Source organism: Ursus arctos, unplaced genomic scaffold, assembly GCF_023065955.2.
Source record: "Ursus arctos isolate Adak ecotype North America unplaced genomic scaffold, UrsArc2.0 scaffold_10, whole genome shotgun sequence".
NCBI lineage: Eukaryota > Metazoa > Chordata > Mammalia > Carnivora > Ursidae > Ursus > Ursus arctos.
In genome coordinates, this window is record NW_026622764.1 from 1,137,170 (window position 1) to 1,151,867 (window position 14,698).

General features: G+C 57.4%; 2 protein-coding genes across 9 annotated transcripts in view; both read right to left on the reverse strand.

Annotated features, from left to right (window-relative positions):
- Positions 1-12,853, reverse strand: part of ATP11A (ATPase phospholipid transporting 11A) — a 126,536-nt gene extending 113,683 nt beyond the window's left edge. For 7 of the 8 annotated variants that reach the window (XM_026488750.4, XM_044380178.3, XM_044380184.3 and 4 more), the window contains exon 1: positions 12,734-12,853. In XM_026488750.4, the coding sequence (XP_026344535.1) occupies positions 12,734-12,772 (39 nt within the window). In that variant the 5' untranslated portion in view covers positions 12,773-12,853. The remainder of the gene's footprint in view (positions 1-12,733) is intronic. The other variant, XM_057307141.1, reaches the window with a different exon arrangement.
- A 428-nt stretch (positions 12,854-13,281) lies between these two features.
- Positions 13,282-14,225, reverse strand: LOC130543290 (translation initiation factor IF-2-like). Its single transcript, XM_057309951.1, has 2 exons — positions 13,920-14,225; positions 13,282-13,676 (listed from the first exon to the last, which is right to left on the reverse strand). The coding sequence occupies exons 1-2, from the start codon at positions 14,107-14,109 to the stop codon at positions 13,282-13,284; spliced, it is 585 nt and encodes a 194-aa protein (XP_057165934.1). The 5' UTR covers positions 14,110-14,225.
- Between the last annotated feature and the right edge of the window lie 473 nt (positions 14,226-14,698).

Below are 14,698 nucleotides of genomic sequence, written 5' to 3' on the forward strand. Positions count from 1 at the left end.
GCCGTGGCAGCGCTCGCTCATTTCCATCATCAGCGAGCCCAGGGGCACTGCTGGGTGCTGGCAGGGGCCCCCCAACTGAGGACCGGCCCGAATCTGGAAACAAACACAGTTCAGAGCCACACAGGCGATGCAAAGAGACCATCGCCATGAGGCACACCTGCTTGGCGCTCGCTGACTAGAGTTTATGTGGTCAGAGGCTACCTCCTGGCCTCTAAGATACAATTCAGAATCGATCTGAAAAGCTACCGTTCCAGAAGGGCCCAGGAGACCAGAGACCTGGCTTCCACGTCACACCCTGCACAGCGACAAAGACACAGTCCCGAAAACCTGGTCAAATGGTTACTGACAGCAGATTTCACCCCTGGCCCGCGACAAACACGTGGGCGTGGAGCGAGAAGGCACGGGCCAGGCCCCAAGCATGTCCCGGCCCTCGCCTGAACCCAGATTCCCGGGGATGGGAGGGCAGAGGGCCAGGGAGCATGGGGGCCATGGGGACAGGTGGCAGCCCAGGGCCCCGCCCCCTCGCACATCTGAACCCTGACAGACAATGGGCACCCTGAGCTCCCTCTTAGGGTCGGCTCCAGAGCTCAGCCCACGGCCAGGCCACAGAAGAATAAAACAAAGTGGAATCAGATATTCACGTTCCAGAATTCCGCACAGGTGGGGGAGAAGGCACTCCCTGACTGCCGGGACTGTGTGTGGCACGGTGGGGACAGGACAGCTCCGAGCCGCAGGCCAACCCCCGGGGCACAGGACACACCCCAGTGAGGGGTGGGAGATGACCTCCCTCAGACTAAGGACATCTCCAAAGATGCAAGGGTAAGAAATACATAAAAACCAATGTTGACCCATTTTTTAATGTAGTGTGAGGGTGCGAAGGAAAAGCCATTAACTCTCTATGTTTACTTCTTCCTTACCTGTCAACTCCGACCATCACCTGCCAAACAGGGCGTCTGGCCAGCGCACCACACGGCGTGGTTTTTAATGAGACAAACTACAGTATAATTACTCCATTTTACAGCTAAGTTTCTCGTTAATAAATCAGGTATGAAGTAGAGGGACCTGCAGCTTTTGGAACCATGCTGTTCTCTAAAAATAAAGAGAACAATTTATGAAATCAAAAAATTACTCCACTTTAAGAACAAAAAAAAACTCCTATCACCTTTGGTAAAAAGAACAGGACGTCACTTCCCACAGAATCAACCACTTTACAGAAGACGTTCTCCAATGTACTTTCAGATTTAACTAACCTACTTAATTTGTTAGTGAAAGAACATCATGTTACAGATTAGCTGAGAATGGACAACGTGTTCGAATCACTCAGCAGAATGAAGCTTCTGCAAGAAAATGTCCATGAAATGCTGCCCCCCCCCTTCTCCCAAATGCACGCAGGAAACAGCAGGTGACTCCACACCACTACACAAGCCTGTGGGGCTGAGCTGCCTGCGACACGCCGAGCCGTGGACACCTCACCTTCAGGAAATTGTCTCCTGAAGGGTCCCTTCGCCACGCACTCGGCAAGCTCGGAGCGAGCCGCAGCCCTCCAGCCAATGCGTGCGTTCAAGTACTCAACCGTTAGAAGTTACCACCGCACATTATTTAAAAGAAAAAACGCCCTCCTACTTGGGTCCATTTTCCATTAAAATTTAATTAGAGCTTAAGTTTCAACAAGGCTCTTCGTGACCCTGTCGAGGTCTTTCTCACTGATTAAAAAAAATGTGTTTCCAAATTAGCATGAGAGACAAAACCACACATACACCAAATCACGTAAAATTGCCCGTAACTCGGTTTCTGTTCAGGATGACAGGAGAGCTCTGGAGGCGGACAGTGGCAGCACAGAGTGACTGTGCTGAACGCCACCGAATTACACACCTGAAAGTGGTGAAAACAGTAAATGTCATGCTATGTATGTTTCACCACAATGAAAAAAAACTGCCCATAAACCAACCTATTGTCTACTATTTCAATGAACCGATACTCCCTGATGACGTTAAAAATCACCCTACCGTACCTATTACGGAACGTGTCCTCATTTTGCCCCATAATTCTCAGAAATATTTTTAAAACTTCATCAAAACCAACACATGGGACGTAGTCCGTATTTCGGGCCATGAAATCAGGAGCCGCACGTGCTCCCAGCGAAGAGGTAAGGGAGCCGTGCGCATCTGGCCTCCGTCCACCTTGGCGGTCCAGCCTCTGCCTCGCCCGCACGCGGAGGCCGCCCCGACCTTCCCCACCAGTCCCGCCCCAATCCTCCTGCCACGGCTCACGTTCCTCTGCGGCCCCTCCTGGCACCACGCACGCCACCTCCCACGAACACGCTCGCCACGGAAGCCTCAGTGCATACAGCAGGTGCTCAACAAAGAGCTGAGGACCATCCTGTGCGGAGCGCCTAGTATGTGCTAAGTACGCCACAAACTTTTCTTCCTAAGAATCATAACGCTTTGCCGACACAAATCCTCCAATGCGCGGGCTCGCCTCGTGTCCTCCCACAGGACGTCAGAGAGAAGGCGAACGAGCGAAGGGGCGGCAGGAACGAGGACAGGCCGGCCACACGACCTCCACGCGGCCTTCCTCACACACACGCCGCTCTCGGGTCCGCGCCAACGGCAGACCTTACAGCAGAAAGGCGCGAGCACCGCACGGTTCCCTCATCTCTTCGTGGCTCGTCTACGTTTATCTGCATGGAAACGACTTCCACACATTCTAAAGAGAGAAGGTCGCTGAAGTTACCGCATATGCGTGTAGTTACCAGTCACTTCCAGGCATTCCGTAAGCCTAGCTCTGACTCACCCGCAAATCACACATCTTCCGTACCAACGATCATCCCATAATTGTATTCTATGTAATAATTTTAAATTAATTCCAAGCTTTTAAAACTTGGATGTTAGTGGGTAAGTTTCTGAGATCCTCTTGAAAAACCACACAAATACCTAGATGACAACCTGATGGCAGGACCTCACTGTCCCTAATCCTCTGCTGAAAATAGGCTGGAGGAAATCCTCTTTTCTCTGAAGGAGGGAAATTATGTAACGCCGCGTGAGGCCTGTCCAGGAGGAAGCAGGGTGATCAGGCCGCCCGAGCTCGGTGCGGGGACACGGGAGGGACCGGCCCCCATGCCAATCTCAGCCTCTCACTTCCCAGGACCTGAGCTCAAGAGCTTCTGGACTCTTGTGCACAGAGAGGCTGGGGAAGACAGTGCTGTGAGGCGGACGAGTCCTCCGGGCGCCCGGCTTCAATCAGTGTCGCAGACTCGTACAGTTTCTCTTAACTCAGGGACCGCTCAGCCTGTGCCGTCAGCAAAGCCGGGCACGCGGAGCTCTCGCAACGACCGTCAGAGGCCACCCTCACTCCTGATCAGAAGATGAACAGTGGTTTCGGGTCACTCCTGCTCTGTGCTTGTACCCGCGTAGGCAAATACTGCATGAAGGGTAACCAGGCTGGGACTATAAGGCACCTGCCACAGAGAGAGACGGCAGTGGTGTTGGGAACCCGGCCGCCTGGAGAGCCCGCGAGGCCGCAGGCATGTGCGCCTGAGTGCAGACCAGGCACGTGTGGGCCCCGTCACTACAGGGGGCTGCAGGCGTGACCACACGCCCCTACTATGCTAGCGAGGAAGTCGGGTTCAATTTCCAACACTCACTCTCCAAACCGCCAAGAGTACAGTGTCATGCTGTCCAGAGGCCAAGAGGAGTCCCCGAAACACCATTCCACTTACAAGAGGCGCCAGATCATGACACAGCAGCCGGAGCAGACACGTCCAATCCAGTTACGTGCCAAGTACCGTGACATCTGTCCCGTCCACGAGCCAGACGCTGTGTATTTGGATTATAGTATAAACCCAAAACAATACCTCATAGCCTTGTCTTAACACCAGCCACCGCGCTCCCGCCAGCCTCCGGCCGCAGCGGCGGAAACACACAGAAATACCCACAAACTCAGATCTGATCAAGTGATGGAAACCGGGGTCTGTTATATCCACTAACAGCCCAATCGCCGAAATCTGTCCCACAATTTTGAGGAACCCATTCCCACTAAATATTTTTATCTGTCCAGGTTTTGTGGAACATTCATTTCTGTATTTCTGATAGAAGAGTAAGCAAACTCAATGTGCTATTTCAAGGTCCTCTCTCCGATACTCCCCTCCGTTTGAATATTTACAACCTGAACAGGGCCAACTTTCATAGTGTACCGCCATGGGCGGAACAGCGTCTCTCCCAAACCCGTATACTCACGCCCTAACCGCCAGCATGATGGTACCTGGAGACAGGGATCACCCGCATTCTCTTGCTCTCTCTCTGTGCACCCCCTCCCCCGCCCCCAAGCACATGGGCAAAGGCCGCGGGGAGGCCACGGCGGGAAGGCGGCCGTCCGCAGGCCAGGAAGAGGCTCTCAGCAGAAGCCAAATGTGCTGGCTCCTGATCTGGGACTGTCTGTTGTCTAGACCGCCCGGCCTGGGATGTTTTGTTACTGCGGCCTGAGCTGACGGAGACATACTTAGCAGTACCTGTCTCCCTTTGTGTCTTAAATGCTAGCACTTAAAATCAACACCTAAGTTCACGGACCCTGTAACGAGCACCTTAGAGAAGAGTAACAATACGTCAGCTCTTCGTGAAAACGACTCCTCCTGTACGGTCTCAGCATCTGTTCCCTTGATAATCAAGCCCGTATGTGAGCAGGACCACCGTTCCCGAAACGCTGGCTGCTAACCTCACCCAGTAAGACGCAGGGAAAGGGCGCAGAGGGAGGAGGAAGTCCACTGAAAAACCAAGGGAAATGGTGCAAACTCGACACACAGCCCGGGGTCTTGGCGGAGGCCCTGCAGCCCCCTCACTCCCTCCCTGCACACCCAAGCTGACGTGGGAGCGTGAGGAGCCCCAGGGACGTGCGCCAGTGAGGGGCAGCCTGGAAGGCGCCGCCTCCCTCACGGCCCTCGCCTCCCTCACGGCCCTCGGCCACAGGCGTGCTTGCATGAAGAATTCAGAGCACTCAGGGCAAAGGGAGGCCTGTCCTTGCATCCTCCCGGGCTCCCGGTGCTCCTTATTATCGGCTTGGTAATCACGAGCCCTGTCGACAGCCTCCCACTGGCCCCCATCCTCCAGGGACGGCTCCGGAGGGGTCCTGAAACACGACAGGTTCCAAAGCAGGTGCCACTGGAAGGAAAGGGTGCCTTCAACCTGCGCGCGATGTGGGGGTTGCACAGGGCAGGTCGGGGATGAGGCCTGCTGGCTCTACTCCAACTCCCAGGGGTGGGAAAGGGAGGGAAATGCGAACGGGAACCGCTGACCGCCTGGCTTTACACCAGACGCTCCCCGGGCCCTTCCCCCCCTGGCTCCGTGATTCTCCCTGCCCAGCGCCAGGCATACTGGGTACGCCTTCCCGCATTCCAGAACGTCCTATCTCTGAATGAAAGCAAGCAGGGCTTTCCTATCAAATACCAAACACGACCAAAATACCATCTGGGCACGGATTCTTCACCATGCTGACGATGAGCACAGCTGTTGACACACACCGTCCGAAATGCAGTGTCTGTGTGTTTCCCGAACACGCAAGTGCAGGGCCCAGGCTGTTGGAGAGAGGAGGGACCGAGGAGGAGTCGAAGCAGGTCAGGGCCACAAACCAGCTTCCCCAGACAGCACGTCAGGGCGCCCACAACGCGTAGTCCCGAGCTCACCCTAGTTCACAAACTTGTGCCCCACGTCCTCCTGCAAAGCGCACAGCTCACCCCCAGTCTTCCCAAATCGGATCTGGGGGAGGGAGAACCAGGTCCAAACAGGGGCGCCTGGGGGTAAATTCACCGACAAAATAAAGAGGTCAAGGTACTTCCATGAAGCGATCCCCCTGGTGAAGTGTGAGTAGAGAGGGACGCTCCTCACTTATTCCAGGAACCCGGCCAACAGCTCACGATCACCCTGCACCGGACACAGACACGGCGGACACATCACTTCTCGCACTGGGCGGACGGAGTCGCTGGGACTGTTCCCTCCTTCTCTGCAAGGGGAGCAAGACATCCCACCTGCTTCAGGGAGCAGCCGGCCCACTGTCCGCTGTCTCTGTCTCTGTCTCCCTCTCTGTCTCCCTCCCTCTGTCTCTGTCACTCTGTCTCTCTTTCTCTCTCCCTCTCTGTCCCTCCCTCTCTCTCTCCCTCCGTCTCTCTCGTTCTCTGTCTTCCTCTCTCGTTCTCTATCTCCCTCTGTCTCTCCCTGTCTCTGTCTCTCCGTCCCCCACCCCCCTCAGTCTCTCTCCGCAGCTGTGCTCGCTACTACCTCCCGGGACAGGGGCAGAGGGTGGGGGACAAGCAGACTAGCGGCAGAGACGCCCCTCTGCCAGGCTACACCTTCTTCCCACCCCTGGGAATGCAGAATTTACTGGTCTTCATCCAAGGAGACTTTTTCACAAGTAACAAACCTTCTCTTGAAATTTCTGTCTTGCCTTCAGAACCGGGGGAAAGGATCTTATTTTCATTACCTTTCTGAGCCGGGAAACTTTCCTCCGCCTTCTGACAAGCGCGTAGCTGTTACTTGCAGGAAATGAGCCTCTTCCCACGGCCCTCACGGAACTGTCTGGAGAGGCAAGCGCTGACAAACCTGCCCCCAGGGCCACACGCTGGGGTCTGGCCTCAGCCCAGGCGACAAAGGGAGAAGTTGAGGGAGGAAACCGAAAATCCCTGCCACAACGCCCCCCTTCCCGCGGGGGCAGAAAGCCTCCCTCCCAGCTGCAAACCAGAGATGTCCTGGGCCGGCGTGAGCGGTGACCAGGCAGGCATGAGCGAGGCGCACAGCCCCGGGGGGACAGCAGGAGAAGTCAGGGACCCTGAGAAACAGCAGCAGGGCGGGAGAGGCCAGGTGTCCCGCCAAGCCAGGAGGGGTGACAGAGGGGCCGCAGGACAGCGGGCAGGGGTCGCTCACACGGCTGCTGGGGGGGGGGGGGGGGGACCCAGCAGGCACTGCCAGATCACCCCATCGCTGCACAAGTCAGGAAATGTGGACAGTGATGTGCACTCAGAATGTGGACATTTTGAAGCCGCTGAGTGGGCCAACGTCCTACCTGTGTCCTCGCGCAAGGGTTCTCGACCTTAACTAAGGCAGACTCTCCTTTGAGAATCTAACAAAAATTGGGAAACCCAATTATTCTGCCCAGAAAACAAAAAGCATTTATGCTGTTTGAAGGGAACTGGGTCCCACCAGGAGCGGTTAAGAGCTGGTCTCCATCCAGCTCCGGGAAGGGCACCGTGGCAGGTCCCTCCTCCCAGGCCCCGCAGTCCAGCCAGTGGAGGCAAGAAGGGGATGCCAACCCAGGGACCCACACACCGCAGGACCCGCCACGATCCACAGGAAGCGCTGCACCGGGACCCAGGGAGATGCTTCCCCGGAAGCCAGCGAGCCAGTCAGGCCGACCCATGAGGGGCGTGGGGACCACGGGCCGTGGCCCTGAGGACCCAACGCTCCCCGCTGTGGTGCTGACCTGCGAGGGGCTGGGCCAGACGCCTGCCTGCTCCCACATGTTTATGACGCTGTGAAATGTATCAAGGAAAGAGAATCCAAAAGTTCTTGTTTTAAGAGACATGTTTTAAGAGACTGTCATTAATCACTCAAGATTCCCGGAAGCATGATGAAGCTTCCTTCAGAAGCATCCGAGGCGACCTCTGCCACACACTTCTCAGCAGTCCTGACGAAAGGACGAATCACTCGGGCAGCAGATGTTTCCGGAGGGACAACCCTGCGCCAGGAACTGGTCCAGGGTGTGGAGGGGCAGCCGAGAGGCAGGGAGAGATGGGGGGCGCACGGACATTGACGGGGGCCTGGGGCTCCTCCAGGCAGGGGTGTGCACGGAGGAGGGAGAGCGCCAGCACGGAGCCCGGGGGGACCCGGGAAGGGCCAGCAGCAGGCGGGAAGGCCCCGGGACACAGGCCAGTCCCCCAGTTCTGCAATCCCATCTATTCCTGTGCTTTGCTTTCTGCCTGCTGTGCTCCCATCTGACGGTAGCGCCCAGGGACTGGGCTTGGGAGAGCTCGACTCGGAGAGGAATCAGTGTGTGCATAGGTCACTCGCCAGTGTGTCCTGGGAGGGTCTGAAGGACACCAAGGGCCTCCAGGGTGATGGACATGGTGATGAGCCCACCGGAGCACAAGGAGGCTGCAGGAGGATAGCAGGACACGTCAGCACAATAGCGAAGTTTAGCTGCGAAGGAGACGGAGAAGTGGAGGCAGGGAAAGTCTGCAGTGTAAGAACAGGCGATTTGAAGGGCTCGCCACTGCCACAGGGTCTAAGGAAGGACAGAGATGATCCAGGAGAAAGAAGGAGACACGGGGTCCCAGACCAGAGGGAGACAAGACCTGGTGAGCTGCCTGGAAGAGGAAGCATCCTGTCTGGTGACTACATTCCCTCCATGAAGCACAGGGCAAGGGCTCGACCCTCCATCTGAAGCGGAGGGTCTGAAGGTCTGAGAGGTGCAGGGCTGCGAGCAGCAGCGGGACGTCCACAATGCCAGCAGGACACACGAGCTCCGTGCAGGGAGGTGGTCTCACATGATACGAGCACCGTGCAGGGAGGTGGTCTCACATGATACGAGCTCCGTGCAGGGAGGTGGTCTCACACGAGAAACCGGGGATGTTCGCCAGCATGCCCAGGGTTCACAGAGGCAGAGGCCACGTAGAACTTCTGACCTCCACGATCCACTATTTTATTTCTCTCAGATACCAGCATGCAAGCAAAAACCACCCTCATTCAATCCTGTTGAATTTCTACTGCTGTAAAAATTGCCTTCCATTGATTTTCACCGCAAATAAATAGCATTTTTGCCTACATTTAACTTGGTTAGAAAAGCATTTGCAAGTCTGGGACTTAGGGATCCCACGGTCTTTTATCAACCCTGTTTCTGTTGGAACATATGGTCCAAGCACCGAGGAACAATTTGTATTTAGGTCTGTAAACACGGGACTTCCTGTGTAGTTAAGCAGGGTCCACGCGGTTTTCACCGACTGTAACCGGAGACAGTATTCTCATCCCTAGAAATCTGACTGAAGCAAACCCATAATACAAACTCCTTGTCCGCACTGCGATCAAACTTACCCCGTGGCTCGGAACAAAAGCATCTCGGGATCGCTTGTCCCTAACACACACAGGTTCTACGGGGTTTGTGAGAACAGTGCAGAGCTCACTGAGGGCTGCAACATGAAGGTTAAATTAGAGACCAGGCAGATGGCTCTCAGATGCGTGGCTGAGACCAGCCCCTGATCACAGGCGACGGGCAGGCTGGCTCACATAAACACTTCCCATGGCCAGGCCACGCAGCCCCACGACACGGACTGGCGCTCGGCCGCGCACGAGGCTCACGGCCTTCAAGGACCCGCAGGCCTCGGCGGAGAAAGCTGTCTAAGGTAGGAGTAGAGGAGGAGCTCCATCCAAATCCTGCACCATTTTAAGTGGCTCAACAGAGGCTGGAACAACAGAGTTGAAAGAACATCTGCCCCTTAGAACAGGCCGCCTCTCCAGTGCACGCGGACAGTGGTCCACGTGGTAACACACGGAACAGACGCAGACACGTGTGCATGCACAGAAAAGGCTGGACTTTCTAGAAGGTTTACCGCACTCAAAGACAGTCGTGCTGAAAGTTCTCCAGGGACCCAAAAAGATCTACTTTTCCCCTATAAAGAAAGCCCAAGACAAGAGCTTGTTCTGGAAACAGGATCTGCTGTCAGCAAGGAAACCTGCACATTTTTCAGAAGTTTATGGTGTGAAAACATATTAAGGAGGGCATGTATTACACGGCACACTGGATGTTACACGCAATGAATCATGGAACACTACGTCAAATACTAATGATGTACTGTATAGTGACTAACATATCATAATAAAAAATTTTTAAAAAATTAACATCCTAGAAAGCAAGAAGCGTGCGAAACAAGTGGAGACGACGCCCAGGCCTCACAACCGGAAACAAATCAAGACACCAAACAGACGGAGCTCCAGACCCACAGAACTTCTGAGCCCAGGCTCCCAAACGTGAGCCTGGAAGGGAAGGAGGAGGCAAGAGTCCTGCAGGCACGGCCATCCCGGCATGGGCGGCTCGTCCACAAGCAGCCACATGGCCTGTGTGTGTGGCCCGCGGCTCCGGAGCAGAGCGGGGGCTGAATCATGCGGACGGCCAGCAGTGAAAAACGGACGAGCACCTGCTGAGAGCCGCACCGCTCGGAGCTCCGACCCCACCACTGCCACCACGCTCTCGGCAGCTCCGTGCAGTGGGACCTCGGAGGCGAGCCTGCCCAGGGTTCCACGCTTAAGCCGCGGGCCGGCCAGGTTCACCAGCAGGCGGGTGCCCACCGACCCTGCAGGGACCCCCAAGGCTGCACGGTTTCTCCCTGAACCTGGGCTTCCCGCATCCCATCTGTAAGGAGGAAAGCACACTAATTCTCCACCCACTTCGTTAAATAAAAAAAATTGTAAATAGACCCAACTACCTCATGGTACATAAAACACGTCACAGAACACAAGCACCGAGCCGTCTGTACACGCGAGTCACCCCTACACGGCTTCTGTCCATCCACACCACCAGCAATACATGCTCCGGAGTCTATGCAGCCGACCCGGACAGATTTCTCCCATACGTTCGCCTGTTGTCTCTCTCTCTCTTTCTCTCTCTCTGGAATTTGCCAGAATAAAATATCTGTACCAATGTTTTCAAGGACTTCTTTACTTTCTGGAAACCCCAAACCCTCACACCTCAGAAGGAGCTGAAAACTTTTCTCTGTCCTAGAAATTCTGACTGGGTGAACACTGGAAGAGAACAGGGTGTAAGCTTTTATTCATTCTTATAAGTCACATAAGGAAACCACAAGGACACAAGTACTCAATCCCAGGCTCTGTCTCTTCTTCAAGCAAAATGAGATATAATTTCGTCCCACATAATGACTGATCCTGACAGATCCTGACTCTTTCTGGAAAAACCCAAATTAGTACAATAGTGTAAACAGGAGTTTAGTATCATAGAAATGGATGGTCTTATATGTGATTATGTTGAAACAGCCAAATGATCAGACTGGAAAAAAAAAAAAAAAGATGTGGAATGGAAAAACAGAAATAATAGTGTCCCAATGCACATGCCCGGAAAGTTCACTTACCACTTAGGTTTGAGAGAAAATGTCATTTCATAAACCTAATGACATAGCAAAAGGGAATTTTAACATGTCAACTATAAGAAATTTATATAAATTGATAGGACATATAACAGCTGAGGGCCTAGAGGAAAGGCCACATGTCTGCCCCACTCCCAGGACAAAGGATCAGGAATGGGGGGGGGGGGTCGGATCCACTGGGCAGTGGCCTCCTGGTCAGAGGAGACCGCCCACTGGCTCTCCCTCTCTCCTGGAGGCAGACTGCTCATCCCCCTCACCACCCAACCCTCATTTTTATTACAAAGTGTTAGAGTTGGAAGGGAACGAGAATGACCTGGAAAACTGTGAGCAAACTTCAAATAACACTAGTCCACCCTCTTTCCCCCGGTTTCCCTTTGGGGAAATAGAGGCAGAAACAAAACTGGCTGAGGGACAGCTGGGAAGAGAGTGTCCTTGCCCGACAAAGCATTTCTCTTACCTACGGTCACTGGGACTGGGTTTTCTAGAACTTATCATGGTGGAGAAACAAAGGCGTCACCTGATATTTACCACTGGCTCCACAATATGGACTTCGGGGGAATCACATGCGCCTTCATCTGCTCAGCACCGCCCCACCCCTTCTCTCCACAGCAAGGTCAGGCGCCTGACCTGCCCCAGGAACAGGTACCTGGGTAAGGTGGGCACACTCCCTTGACTCAAGTCTTCTGCTGAGCAGATCAATTAATGAGTGACTTGGCGTTCCCATCCATGAAGAGAAACGCTGATCCTGGCCAGGGTCTCCTTCTCAAAGAAAGCTCCTAAATGGGAAAGTCTGCCCTAGACAACTCCTACACGGGAAAAAGCCCCCAGTTCCCATAATGATGCCCTCGATCCCAGTGCGAGCGACCTCTCAAACCTGTGCCTGACCGCGGGGACGGACGTCAGGCGCTCCGGGAACAAGGAGCCTTTTGTTGACACGGTGGCAGGAAACACCACGCTCCGGACAGCGTCCTTTCTCTTCTGCACACACACCCCCTTTCACACCGGTGCCAGGGACCACAGCCGCACGCGGTGTCCCCTCGCTCTGATGTCAAAAAGCCCCGCTCTCCCCTCCGAGCCTCTCCTGACTTCCCCACACCGTCCCCAGCGAGTGTGGACTCCAGAGGAAGCCCACGACACCCGGCCTCTGATCTGATTGGTTACTTCCAGGAAAAAAAGATGCCAAACTTCACTTCTGGATCCCCCAGTGGTGCTCCAAATACGAACCAAAGTCTCTGCCTTTTCTGCCTCAGTGTGACACTCCCATCTCTGAATCCCCGTGCAGGCGCGACAGGCACGGGCGGACCGCACCTCCCTCCCCAGCCCCGGGCCGCGCGAAGCTGAGGACGGTGCCGCCGGGCAGCCCCATCCCCACGGGACGCCGGGGAGCGCGCGGCTGCGGGGCGGAGCAGGTGAACGGACGCCCCGCCCGGCCGTCGCAAGCCCGAGGTGCGGACTCTGCGCGCCTCCCCGGCGCCCCGCCGGCGCCCCGAGCTGCGGGAGCCCGCCGGGACCCCAGCCCCCGGCCGCAGCAGGGTGGGCGCTGCGCTCGGCGACGTCGGTCCCCAGCCCCCCCCCCCCCCGGCCGCGACCAGTACTCACGTATCTGTGCACGAGCGTCCGCACCAGGCTGCAGTCCATGGCTCCTCCGGCCGCGCCCGCCCGCGCTCAGCGCCCCCGCGCCCGGCTCGGCGCGCCCATGGGCCCGGGCCCGAGTGCGGCCACGCGCCCCCGACCCGGTCACGGCCTGGGCGCGCCGGGCGGTGCGGGGGGCGGCCGCGGGCCCTCCGCGCTCATGCCCGGCCCGCGGCGGCCGGCGCAGGGGTGGCGGCAGGGGTGGCCGCTCGGCTGGGGTGGCGGCTCGGGGCCCCGACTGCCGGCGGGGGCTGCGGGCTGGGAGCGTGGAGGCGCGGACGATCCGCTCGGCTCCTCTGCTCGTCTCTCCTCTGCTCTCCTCTGCGCTCGGCTCCTCCTCTCCTCAGCTCCGCTCCGCTCTACTCCCCGGCTCCTCCCCTCCCGCCCCTGCCCTCCGCCCGCCGCCCCTCTCAGCCCTGCCTCCGGCCGCCCGGTCCGGCGCGCACGTCACGAGCGCGAATGAGCATGCGCCCCGCGGCCCGCGGCCCCCGCCCCGCCACACCCGCCCTCGCACACTACGCGCGCGCGCGGGGCCCGCCCTCCGCGTCCCTGTGCCCCCCCCCCCCGCCCCCGGCGCGGGGAGGACCGCGGGCCCCTGGGGCGGAGGCCGGAGGCCGGCGGGCGGGGACGACTCCCTGTTGCTTCCGCCTCCCGGGGCCTGGCCTGGGGCCGGGGCGCGGGGACCTTGCGCCCTGCGGGAGGAAGTCTCGGCCTGCGTCCCGGCCCCCCGGCGCCGACGCTCTCGCCTGAAACTTCTGTCTCCCTCCGGAAGGCCAGATGGCGGGCGCGAGGTCGCGGGGAGCGCGGAGGCTGCCCGCGCGGCGTGGGACCGGGTGGGCGGGAGACCTGCTAACCGGGTCCGGGCGGAGCGCTGGTGCCGAGCCAGTCCCCACGGGTGTTTGCTCCTGCTCTGCAGGTGGGGGGCAGAGTCGTGCCTCAGGTGGCTGCCCAGTTGCGCTCAGCTTTGGTGTGCGGGGGTGAAGGTGAACCTAGGGTCTGCCACTGGAGATCCTTCCTCTCTGAAACCCACGCCCTCCGTCGCCCTCGCCTCCTGGCCTTCGGTCTCCAGAGTTGCAACCTGGCGAGGGCGGGGGCGAGGGGTTGGAACCCTTCTTGAACCTGTTACACTAGCGGGCAGCCCCTCTGTACCTACCTCTCCCGGTCCAGCCTGTCCGGCTCCTTCCTGCCCCCGTGCAGGAGGCAGGCCGCCCGAGGTCAAGCTGGGAGGCCAAGCCTGGCCCCAGGGAAGGCGCGCCCTGCGCCTGGCCTCCAGGTCCCCGGGGCGCCGCGCTTGGTACTGCGGGCTCTGAATCAGGCAGAACTCCTGAGAGCACCAACACCATGATTTCACTCCCGGGGAATGCTTCTGTTTTCCCAGCAGAGACACAGACTGCCTCTACAGCGCCATAGTCAGCCTTGTATTAACCGAAGTGCTCTGCTCCAGCTTCTCTTCCTGCTGCCTCCCCATCATCTTGTGACATCTGAGTGGCAGAGGCGGCAGGGGCAGTGACCCGCCCAGGGAGGGTTGTGATGGGACCGAAAGTCCTCCCAGCTGGTGGTGGAAGAGAAGCCCTATTGCCCGCTTTCTGGACCAGGTGCGGATGCCTAGAAGTGGGTCGTCTTAAGGGGAACAGTGACCACAAACTACCTGGGTTCTGAACCACCTTCCTTCAGTAAAACACTCCAGCTTTTGGTCAGCTCACACCTTGATTCTCCTCATTCCATCCAAATCTTCGGCCCTTCTCTGTCCTGCTCTGAGCCCACGAGGCCGATAGTCATCCTCAGTGGATGTTCACCAATAGGGCCACCTGCTGCAGGCTGAAGACCACGGGGGTCTGGGCATGTCCTTCCCCTCCGGCCTGGCCTCCCCGAGGGCCTGCCACAGCTGCGGCCCTCTGTGAGGACAGTGCTTATAGACCTTCCTTTTCCCCT

What these genes read in the sequence shown, in the direction of transcription:
- LOC130543290 (XM_057309951.1), bottom strand. Translation starts at nt 14,109, where the DNA reads ATGGTGTTGGTGCTCTCAGGAGTTCTGCCTGATTCAGAGCCCGCAGTA. An exon ending in GACAGGCTGGACCGGGAGAG is followed by an intron (nt 13,677 to 13,919) that starts GTAGGTACAGAG and finishes CCCCACCTGCAG; the next exon opens with AGCAGGAGCAAACACCCGTG.